Source organism: Mauremys mutica, chromosome 2, assembly GCF_020497125.1.
Source record: "Mauremys mutica isolate MM-2020 ecotype Southern chromosome 2, ASM2049712v1, whole genome shotgun sequence".
In the NCBI taxonomy this organism is placed as follows: Eukaryota; Metazoa; Chordata; order Testudines; family Geoemydidae; genus Mauremys; species Mauremys mutica.
Window position 1 is genome coordinate 258,130,349 of NC_059073.1, and position 12,113 is coordinate 258,142,461.

The 12,113-nt window shown below is 43.5% G+C and overlaps 1 protein-coding gene across 5 annotated transcripts in view; it reads left to right on the forward strand.

Annotated features, from left to right (window-relative positions):
- The window catches only part of PLXDC2 (plexin domain containing 2), a 392,323-nt gene that overhangs the window by 338,088 nt on the left and 42,122 nt on the right, over nucleotides 1–12,113 (forward strand). For all 5 annotated transcript variants that reach the window (XM_045007165.1, XM_045007166.1, XM_045007168.1 and 2 more), the window contains exons 10-12: nucleotides 2,222–2,282; nucleotides 8,750–8,903; nucleotides 10,949–10,987. In XM_045007165.1, the coding sequence (XP_044863100.1) occupies nucleotides 2,222–2,282; nucleotides 8,750–8,903; nucleotides 10,949–10,987 (254 nt within the window). The remainder of the gene's footprint in view (nucleotides 1–2,221; nucleotides 2,283–8,749; nucleotides 8,904–10,948; nucleotides 10,988–12,113) is intronic.

Sequence of the window (12,113 nt, forward strand, 5' to 3'; positions counted from 1 at the left end):
ACAGGTTCCAGAGTCCTAACTCAGCGATGCAACAGTGATTATATCCTCTAAGACTGGCATTTCCTTAACATGTGTCTCAGAAATATTTTGCAGACAATTTGTTTGGAGCCAAAACTATCTAATTTCTGATAAAGCTGCTTTTCCATAATATTGTTTGGGATCACCAGTGCGTCAGCAGAAAGTGCTAAATAAGCAGTGTCAAGCCTTTCAAATTCTTTAGGGGACAGTAATCTTAGGAATGTTTGTTTTACATGTTTTCGATAGGAGCTGTTGCAAATCCTTTCACAGAGCATGGCTGTATTGTTAATTATAACAAATTATATTGCCTACTGCAATATTTCAGTGGTTTGCCAAAAAGAAACTTCAGAACAGTAAATGAGTAAGTCTGGGATAAGTTTTATTCATTCAACCTAATGAATTTTAAATTTGGCACCATCTCGATCCAAGATATAATACAAGATGGTCCTAGATACTGCTGGACTCCAGTAAGTGTGGGTGTATAATCTGGCAGTAATTATCTGTGTATAATAATATACTGTGGGGTTGGGTATTTTAGTTTCTAAACTTTGGGCCTAATTTTCAGAAGTGCTGAGCCCCCAGCTCTGACTGAAATAATAATAATAAAAAAATCCTGCAGGTGCTTAGCCCCTCTGAAAATCAGGCTTTTTTTAGGATTGGGCAAATATGGTATTGGAAAAGCCATTCAAACATCATTGAAAATTAGGGACTGAATGAGCCTTTTGAGTGTCACATGCAGGTAGGAATGTGGCTTTCACCAGTTCCATTCTGCTCAGGCAAGTCACCCCTCATCTCCCAGTGAGAGAGGAGAACCCTGAGATTGGGAGAAGAGGACACCATCCCTCACCCAGCTTGACACTCCTTCCTTGGCCCCCAAGTGAGGGCAAGGATAAACACACCCCACTGTGGCCTCTATCAGAGTGGAGGTGTGTGGAAACTCATAGCCACCAAAATGCCATGTTACCACCAAATTTGGGAAACCACAAACTTTTTTAGAAAAGGGTTCAAGTGGCCTCCACAGACTTTTGACCATCCCTAATTGTTTCATGGTTTTAAAAAGATGTCTAGGCACCTTTTAATTATGAAGGACCGAATAATACCATCCAAATATAGATAATTGGAGTGGTGGGGGAGATTCCTTATGCTTGGTAATGTGAACAAAAAGAACTCAAAACAACATAGACAGACTTCAACACAATTGCAGGTGCCAAAAGTGTTTCACCTGTTGCAGTCTTGTTCTTGAAAAAGCCCCCTTTTGTTTTGTTCCTTTTACTGACCTTTGTGTCGCATTGTATTCGAGCTATGTTGTGCCCTTTTATGCTGTGGTACATCATCCCTGGCATGACATAATGCAACATAGTGCCATGCAAAGCCATTTGCTAAACAAATGTAGGCAAAATTTTCAAAGCAGTCTTAGGATGTCTAGCCACTTGCTTGCCTTTTTAATATAACTTTGCATCTCTATAGCTCCTTCCGTTGAGGGATCTCAAAGTGCTTTGCCAGCATTAATGAACACTCCTATGAGGTGGGGAGATCTATGGGACTCATTAACTTAAAACATTACAAGCTGCTTTGAAAGTTTTCTCATTATTTACTGAAATGAGAAAGGATTTTTAAAACAGGTTATTAACCTCAGTTAATTTGGCAAGAAATTCATATGTAACCTAAATTGTTTCAGCTAGTAAGGAGATTGAAGCAGCTCTACAGTATTTGCAGACTGCCACTGGGAGTGTTCAGCTGGGTTGTTATATAATCCTGGCATGTTGATCATACAGCTGTGAGTGTCTTGATGTCTCAGATCACCTAGCCTGATAAAAAGAGAGCAGTAATGACTGATACATTATGTCCTTTCTGCTGTTGCTTTTTACAGACTAAGAAGAAGCCAGGACAGAATGAATTTAATGACTTAATTCTATATGCTTGAGATCAAACTTAAGCCCACGCTGCTTGGTGCAGGGAAGCAATTGACCGTCAAAAGGGATGGATACTCTGATATCTAAAAAATGTCTAACTAAAATAAACACCCTTAGGTGAAAAGAGTTACATGATTTAATCATATTTCAGTCAACACATTGTGCTAATCATTCAGATTATAAAATAAATCAATTAATTACAGTCTCTCTGTCTTTCTCTCCCCTACCTCACCTTCCCTACCTCTTTCTATTTCCATCTGGACTGCGTTTATCTCTTTCATCATTTAAAGATGCTCCAGTGGATTTGATCGCCACCGACAAGATTGGGTAGACAGTGGCTGCCCTGAAGAGGTAAGAATGTGCTTTACAACCTTGATATGGCCACCAATGGAAATTTGCATAGCTATTATTAGGGCCCTACCAAATTCATGGTCCATTTTGGTCAATTTTACGGTCATAAGATTTTAAAAATAATAAATTTCATGGTTTCAGCTATTTAAATCTAAAATTTCATGGTGTTGTAATTGTAGGGGTCCTGACCCAAAAAGAAGTTGTACAGGGGGTCGCAAGGTAATTTTAGGGGGGTTACGATACTGCTACCCTTCTGCACTGCTGCTGGCGGCAGCTCTGCCATCAGAGCTGGGCAGCTGGAGAGTGGCGGCTACTGGCCAGGAGCCCAGCCCTGAAGGCAGAATCATCACCAGCAGCAGCCATGCAGAAGTAAGGATGGCACAATATGGTATTGTCACCCTTACTTCTGCGCTTCTGACTGCAGAGCTTGGCCCTCAGTCAGCAGCCGTCACTCTCCGGCTGCCCAGCTCTAAAGGCAGCAGCACAGAAGTAAAGGGTGGCATGGTATGGTATTGCCACCCTTACTTCTGCACTGCTGCTGGTGGGGTAATGCCTTCAGAGATGGGTGCCCGGCCAACAGCTGCCACTCCCTCAGCCATCCAGCTCTGAAGGCAGTACAGAAGTAAGGGTGGCAGTACCTCAACCTCCCTAAAATAACTGTGTGACACCTCCCCCTTCCCCCCCCCCCAACTCCCTTTTGGTCAGGACTCCCAATTTGAGAAATGCTGGTCTCCCCCATGAAATCTGTATAGTAGAGGGTAAAAGCACACAGAAGACCAAATCTTTTAGGGGAAGATCAGATTTCATGGTCCATGATGTATTTAGGTTGAGCAATGTCATTATGATGATGTATGTAGGTTGAGCAATGTCATTATTATTTGAAGATATAAAATGGGCATAATATGAATTTTTTTATTTCCATGAAAATATGGTAAACCCAAAAATTAATGCAACAAAAAGGCTAATGCTAAACTTGTGACCCTGGATTGATTGTTGTAGCACTAAAATTCTCATCAGAATGACGGCAGAGACTGAGCTGTAGTTGCCAACTGCCCTTGAGCTTTCCTTGCCTTTGCTCCTCCCCATTTCAGTTGTATGAAAATAGATCCTTGATGGACTCTACAAGAATAGCTGTAGCGAAAGATACAGCCCGAGCATTTTGGTTATGAATTCTGGCCAAGCCTTTAGCATTAAGTACAGATTTTGCTGTTACTCGTTTTTAAAGACTTGTTACATTCAGTTCTCCTTTAAAAAAAGAAAACAACAATAGCTGTCTGGCATGAGGGAGGGTGGGCGGCGATCCTGGGACTGCTGCTGACTACAGGAGATGCAGCCAGAGGGTAAGAAGGCCCAGAGCGGGTCATTTTCAAGTCACATTCATTAGTATCTTACATTATGTTGGTCTTTTTCCAGTGGCCTCATTGTACCAGTCTTTTTCATGTGAAGATTTGTGGTAATATGAACTCCTCGTTGTTTTTGCTAATTCGTCTAACAGACTTTGATTCTCTCAAAGGCTGATAAAGAGCAATTACTTCCCCTTTTTCAGCCCTAAGGGCCAAATTCTGTCTTCAGTTACAACAGCGCAGCCCCAGTGACAGGATACGGCAGGGTATAATTAAAGGCAAAGTATGTCCCCAAGTGTCTGTTTAGAAAAGCACGCTTGATTTTAGTCTCAATAATTGAGTCCAATGCATACACTGATATGAGCCCATTGTGGTGGGGGTATTTTTTGTTGGAGTTTTTCTTCTTATATAGCCTTAATTGCAAAGTAATGCTGGGTGATTAGGTACAATAATTACATACTAGATGGCTGTTATAAAGGCTTGTAGCTTCAGCTTTGCAATTTGCAAACTGAATGTCTAGTGATGGGGTTGCCCTCAGAGTTTTAGTGCTCAGAGAGGTAACTTTTTGAGAACATGCAATTAAGGCTACTAGTAAATCTATCAGTATGGGGTGGAACCTCACAGAATGGTCTCACATTAAAGGATATTGATGGCCACAGGCCTCTGTTGTGGGTCACACAGTGCCACCACACCTCACCAGGACCTCTGGGAGGCATTTTGCCTCAGGCATATTGTCATAACTATAAAGGGAAGGGTAACAGCCCTCCTGTGTACAATACTATAAAATCCCTCCTGGCCAGAGACACCAAAATCCTTTTACCTGTAAAGGGTTAAGAAGCTCAGATAACCTGGCTGACACCTGACCCAAAGGACCAATAAGGGGACAAGATACTTTCAAATCTTGGTCGGGGGAAGGTTTTTGTTTGTGCTCTTTGGGGGTTGTTTGCTCTTGGGACTAAGAGGGACCAGACATCAATCAATGCTCTCCAAATCTTTCTGAACAAGTCTCTCATATTTCAAACTTGTAAGTAACAGCCAGGCAAGGTGTGTTAGTTTTATCTTTGTTTCCTCAACTTGTAAATGTTCCTTTTGCTAGAGGGCTTACCTCTGTTTGCTGTAACTTTGAATCTAAGGCTAGAGGGGGTTCCTCTGGGCTCTTTGAATCTGATTGCCCTGTAAAGTTATTTTCCATCCTGATTTTACAGAGATGATTTTTACCTTTCTTTCTTTAATTAAAAGCCTTCTTTTTAAGAACCTGATTGATTTTTCCTTGTTTTAAGATCCACGGGGATTGAATCTGGACTCACCAGGAATTGGTGGGGGAAAGGAGGGGGAATGGTTAATTTCTCCTTGTTTTAAGATCGGTGTTCACCAGGGAATTGGTGGAGGAGTCTACCCAGGGAAGGCTTATAGTACTTGGGAAGGAGATATTCTGGGGGGGAGGTAGACAGAGTTTCCCAAATGACTCATAAATAATTTGGGTGGTGGCAGCAAAACCAGATCTAAGCTGGTAGTTAAGTTTAGAGGTTCTCATGCAGGTCCCCACATCTGTGCCCTAGAGTTCAGAGTGGGGAAGGAACCTTGACATGGTGGCAGAGCGGTGGGATCATTTTAAACCAAAAGCCAGTAAGATTTTTTTTCTCCTTTTTAGCTGGGAAGGTAGATGCAGTTCTTATCTCTCTTTGCCTGAAGGCAGAGGTGTTAAGTTTTTTTAACAAGGGTCTTTGTGAAGGGAAGGTTTCAAGCTGTGAGCAAGCAGCTAGCAAAAGGAATTTACAAGCTGAATTGTTTTTTTTCTTTCTACCTCTCGTGTAGGTAGAAGCTCGTGTATAGCTAGCTTAGAAAGGCTGAACACTGAATGCTGTGAAAGTCTCTGTTAACTAAGCAGCCATGAGCTGAGTGCATCCCAGTTTCAGTGAACTGCAGAGGGGGTGTGACTGAGCACAAGAAAGCAGGAAAATGACTACCAGTGAAGCCGCAACTAAACTAGAGCTGGCTAGACTGGAAGCAACAGAGAAAGAAAATGAACATAAAAGACTGATGGAGAGGGAGGAGGCTGCCCACAAGAGAGCAATGGAGCAGAAAGAAAAAGAGATGAAGGAGAAAGAAAAAGAGAGGGAGGAGAGGGAAAGAGAGAGGAAGCATGAACTGGAGTTAGCAAGGGCTAAGCAGGATATACCAGCCAACCCTAGCAACCCCTCTCCAGGTACCGCTTCCCATCCAGAAAATTCCCCACCTACAAGGCAGGTGATGATACCAAGGCCTTAGAAAATTTTGAAAGGGCCTGCCTTGGGTACAGCATCTCTACAGACCAGTACATGGTAGAGCTGAGGCCACAGCTCAGTGGACCCTTAGCAGAGGTGGCGGCTAAAATGCCTAAGGAACACATGAACAGTTATGAACTTTTTTAAAACAAGGCCAGAATCAGAATGGGGCTAAAACCTAAGCATGCCTGTTGGCGGTTCAGAGCCCTAAAGTGGAAACCGGATATGGCATTTTCCTGACACACCTACCAGATTGAAAAAAATTGGGATGCCTGGATATCAGGAGCAAGCGTTAAATCTCTGGAAGATCTGTCTTTCCTAATGTTCTTAGAGGGTGTTCCTGAGGAAATAGAAAGGTACATCCTAGATGGGAAGCCCAAAACTGTAACCGAGGTGGGGGAGATTGGAGCCAAATGGGTGGAGGTGGCAGAAAAGAAAAAAACTAGTAGCAGTTGGAGCGAATATCAGAAGGGGCAACCCGAAACACAACCATATCACCGGGGACAACCCAAGGCCCCACCTACATCCCAAGGAAAACCCCAGACACCTTATCGTCCCACCACATCCGTCTCCAGCAACCCACCTCGCCCCAGTGACCAGTCAGCTGGTCGATGTTTTAAATGTAACGAGCTGGGGCATGTGAAGGCCAACTGCCCCAAGAACCCCAACAGACTGCAGTTCATTATGCCGGAGTCACACCCAAGGCCCTCAGGCCCAGATGCCTCCCAGGTACCCTCAGATCGAAGGGAAACTGTGAGTGTGCGCAGGAAGAAGGTTCCAGCATGGAGGGACACTGAAGTACAAGTGTCAGCTATCCACCAATCCTTAGCGGACCCCAAATTTATCAACCCAGAAGCCCCGGTGACAATTCAACCCTTCATGTCAAACTCTTTAAACTTGCCTACAGCCAAGTTGCCTGTCCAGTACAAGGGCTGGTCAGGAATGTGGACTTTTGCAGTCTATGATAATTATCCCATCCCCATGCTGCTGGGGGAAGACTTGGCCAACCATGGGTGGGAAGAGGGTGGCAATGGTCACCCGTAGCCAGGCTAAGCAAGCTTTCACCCCCAACCCTTTTCCTGAGCCTCCACCAGGGCCCCATCTGTGTTACCAGAGACCCAGATAGAGGTGGTGGAATGGGATCCCCTGCCAACGTCTGCAACAGCCATAGTGGATCCAATCCCAGAGACCCAGCCAAAGCCAGTCCCAGAACCGGAACTGGCAAAGCAAAGAGCACCAGAACCATTGCCAGCACTGAGTCCAGTGCTTGCAAACCCATCTACAACTCCAACGCCAGAGGGCACCAGCGAGCCTGAACTGGCAGAAGCAGCGGATAATCCTACCCAAGAGACTCAGCCAGAGCCTGAAATACCATTGTTGTGGATCACACAGTGCCACCCCACCCCACCAGACTTCTGGGAGGCATTTTGCCTCAGGCATATACAATGCCTTCCTGAGCTCTGGGGAATGCTGGTGGACCCTAACTGCTTGGGCAGATTGTGTTGGCAGCTCCTATCTGCACTCATCCAGTTCTGCTGGCTAGTGACCTCTCCCCTCTTTGTCGAGATCTGTACTAGCAATGCTAGCTCTGTGAAAGACTTGCATTCCCAGAGCACAAGGCCTCTTTCAGTGATCTGCAAAGGGAGAGAGAAGAGATACTCATGCCCCCTCCGTCCCTTGGGCACCTATAAAGGATGCACTCTTTCTGGCCCTATATATTTAGATATACACGTAATACCTGACCTACCTATCAAAAATATTACTAACATGGGGTTGAATTTGAATGAGTTATTGTGTTTTGTGACTAAGAGAGCAACCTTATCTTTGGCATCTCCTGGGGATTTTTTTTCTATTTAAATATATAATATTAACATAAGGGCTTGGGCTGGGTTTTTGTAAGTGGGGATGGAAGGTGGTGGAAGGGTTGTTTGTTTTGGGGTTAGTATTAGGGTGTTGTTTTTGAAGTACACATTTCACTGAGATGAACACACTGCCAGGAAACAGAGTTCACAACTCTCTGAACTGGATGATGTATGCCGGGTGTGGGGCAGGGGTAGTTCATATATTTGCTGCTGTTTGGCTGGAAATATTTTTCTGCAAAACTGTGTTATAGATGCACTGCAATGCAAAGCAAAACAAAACAAAAAGGGTTTTAATCTTTACTCCTACTGAATATATAAATGTGACCTCGAGTTAAAAATGTATACATGTGTGTCTGTGTATACATATGTACATACTCACATGTGTGATTTATTACATAAAAATAAAAAGCAAAGGTAACTACTTATATGTAAAGCTATTTTATATATATAATTATTATTGTCTTTGATAATTTCCAAGGAACATGTAATTAATTAAAAATTACAATTAACTATACCTTATTTTTTGTGCTATACCATATTTTCAGTATTTTTATTTTACCCAAACATGTATTTTGCTATGACATGTTTTATGGCACCCAGAAAAAAAGATTGATTGAGGTGTGCATTCCAACCACAATAGCAAAAACAGAACAACCCTCTCCCCAAAAGTAACTTCCTAGTGATGAATTTAGATGTTAAAACTTTGTGGCAGTAATAATATGCATTTGGTATTCAGAGCCTTCACAGCTTTGTCATCAACAGTTTAGGCATTGTAAATTTTCCAGTTCAATGGAATACCTGTCGTTCTACAGAACCCTGTGCAAAGTATTTCACTTTAAAAATAAATAAATAAACTCTCCAAATATTCCTTGATTTAGTTTCCATTTTCATTCTTTCTGGCTTGGCAGTTTGTTCATATTCAGACTTTTAGTTCAGTGACAAATGGTCTCCACTGAAAACTAATTTTCTTCTGGCTTGTTTTTCGTGTTTCTCAATAGTCGAAAGATAAAGTCTGTGAGAAGAATGTGGACACAACTGAGAAGCCCCCTCATACCACCACTTCCCTCCAGCCAACTACCACGAGGTTCAGAGTTTTAACCACCACCAAAGGAGCCACTACATCCCACCTGCCAACCAGCCTGCCCACAGAAGGTGGCTTACTATGGAATGCTTTAGTCCATAATGAAAAGTTGTCTTATTTTACAATGTTAAGGAGAAAACAAATCTTTTGATTGTTTAAGTTTTGGGGGGGGGGAAGGAAGCAGGAGTATTGGTTGGTTGGTTGGTTGGTTTTGGTTTTTGGAGGGAGAAAACTTAGCATGGAGCAAATATCTGAAGGGCTTTGTATGTTTCCAAAACAAGAAGCTTGGATAGTGATGAAAACCAAAGCCCTAATTTTTCTTCTTAGACCAATGATGCAAACTCTGTGTCTTCAAACAGCTCTGCCTGAGCTTCTTAATTCTAACTGCTACATCCTGGCTGCCACTACTGCTATCTTGGCCTTTGTCTCAGCAGAGACTGCCAATTCTCTGTTCCCACTATGTTCAGTTGGAGTTATTTGTATTACAGTAACACCTAGAGGTCCCAGCAAGGTTGGAGGCTTCATTGTGCGAGGTGGTGTACAGACATATGGTAAAAGACAGTCAACATTTCAAAAAATTTACAGTTATGAAGCTTAGGAGGTTATTGGTGCTCATCGGAAAAATCAGGCCATATGGGCCCGAAGCAAAGCTCATTGAAGTCAATGGAGAAACTCGCATTATTGACTTCAGTGAGCTTTGGGACAGGTCCTGAGGGTCCAAAAACAGAGACACTCAAAATTAAAGATTTATTTCAATATTTGGCACTAACCTTTTGCGCCAGTACTGACTGCAGTATTCTTTTCCAGAAAGACCCTTTTCTTTAGAGTCCCAAAGCAAAGTAACAGGATTGAGAGATAATATGGGAATTCACATTTGTAGCTGTTCCTCTGACTTCAGAGCTTAAACCTTGCCATCCTGCAGATAAGATAGTCTAGCCTCCTGCATCTGGTAGAAGTTCAGCTGGATAGAAAAGCTACCTACAATGAATCAAATAGCAACTATAAAATATAATGGCAGCTCTTCTTCTAGCAGAATTGCCTGTTAATATAATGGAAGCTGTACAGTGTGGCCAGAATTTTTTAATAGATTCCAGCAGGAACATTTCTAGCTTCTAAGATATTCAAGCGTTAAGCCTAAAACTGAAGATGTTACAAGGTGGGAGTCTATTGATGAAAAGGACTAGCTTTCATTGCAGCAAAGCAGCAAGAAAAGTTTAGAAGCTGTCACTACAGGATTTGTAGCTTTATTCCTGAATGCTCATTTGCTGATAATGCCCCAGATATTTGGCTCATCCAATGTACAAGTAATAAGAGAAATCTGGAAATATATAGAGACTTTGAAACTGGTATATTTTTCCAATTATTTCTTATGAGAACAGTTAATAATTGTTTTCTTTTACTGTCAAATGCTACCTGAGTCCTGAATATGTCATGTGACCTACAGAGTAAGTCATACAAATAATCATACTTATATTACATACAGGGCCGGCGCTTCCATTAGGCGACTCTAGGTGGTCGCCTAGGGCGCCAGGATTCGGGGGGCGGCATTTTGTACACTCCCCACGGGGCGCACGGGAGCTTCTGGTTCCGCTTCTGTCGCGCCGCCGAAGAAGGACCTTCTGCCGACGTGCCGCGGAAAACAGTGGCAGGCAATTGAGCAGCTCAATGACTGCCGCTGTTGCCTATGGCATTTAGGCAGAGGGTCCTTCTTCGGCGGTGCGATGGGAGTGAAACCGGAAGCTCCCGCGCGCCCCGTGGGGAGTGCACAAAATGCCGCTCCCCGAATTCTGCCTAGGGCGCCAGAAACTCTGGCGCCGCTCCTGATTACATATACATGGCAAAGGTAAAGGTGCTTTTAAAAGCTATGTGCTAGATGCTCATACCTTTATTCATTTTAAATTCTACCTTACTCCACTGATAGTCCTTTAGATCTCTTAGTACTATTAGAGGAGTAAGGTACTACTCAGTGTGAAGAAGAGGATCAAGTCCTATATGAGTAGAACACCAAAGTCTATTCTGATGGTTAAATCTGTTGGACATTAGAATATCATTAAAGCGATCTATGACCTAATTAAACTAGGTTTCCTGTGTTAGTAATGGTGAATTTCTTTTTTAGATGATACCAAGATAGCACTGCACCTAAAAGATAATGGAGGTAAGAGGTGATTTTTGTGTGTGTGTAAACAATGTCAATAGGGTACATAACTACAGCCTGCTCAGCTTAATTAATCTAAATCAGAGTGTAGAAATGTCTTATACCAGGCCCCCAAGGGACTTAAATTACCCACATCTCTGAGGCAGAGTACCAGGGCAAAAAGGCTAATCAACTGCTTAGTAAATCAAATGTTTACAACAGTTTTTATAACTCATTAGTGTAACAGTAAAATAACTTTAGCATTCAAAAAGTTGATCTAATAAAGGCAAAAATCTAGAGGAGAAGATGATTTGGGGAGTGGGGCTGGTGATAGTTTTTTAATAACATTATTCATATATGTGTTCTGTTATGATACATTCTTTATAAGGCACTATAAGCTACAGTATTTGTTTTTATCACAGTTTACAGTTGCTATCCGCATGTATTGTCCAATTAGGCATGTAATATTATGGCCCCTTTCCAATGGGGGGGTGCGGGTTCTGGGGTGGGCCAGAAATGAAGAGTTCAGGGTGTGGAAGGGGGTTCCGGGTTGGGGTGCAAGTGTGGGGGGGTGAGGGCTCTGGCTGGGGGTGAGAGCTCTGGGGTGCTCTTGAGGGGTTCGGAGGGCAGGAGGGGGTCAGGGGTGCAGGCTCCTGGCAGCGCTTACCTCAAGCAGCTCCCGGAAGCAGCAGCACGTCCCCCCATCTGGCTACTATGCGGAGGCACAGCCAGGTGGCTCTGCATGCTGCCCCATCCGGAGGCGCCGCTCCTGCAGTTCCCATTGGCCCCATTTGCTGGTGGCAGCGTGTGGAGCCCCCTGGCTTCTTCTATGCATAGGAGCCAGAGGAGGGACGTGCTGCTGCTTCTGGGAGCTGCGAGGAGCAAGCCTCTGACCCCGCTCCCCAGCAGGAGCTTGAGGGCCGGATTAAAACATCTGAAGGGCCGGGTGTGGCTCCCGGGCCATAGTTTGCCCACCCCTGCACTAAATATAGCTCACTGAAGTCAATAGAAAGACTCCTATTGACTTCAGCGGGCTTTGGATCAGACCCTCAGGGTGAATGCTGATTTGCTCTGCATGACGAAATGCACTGGACCTGCACTGCTGTAAAGGGAAGCTTTACTGTTGATACTAATTATCTTTTCCGGG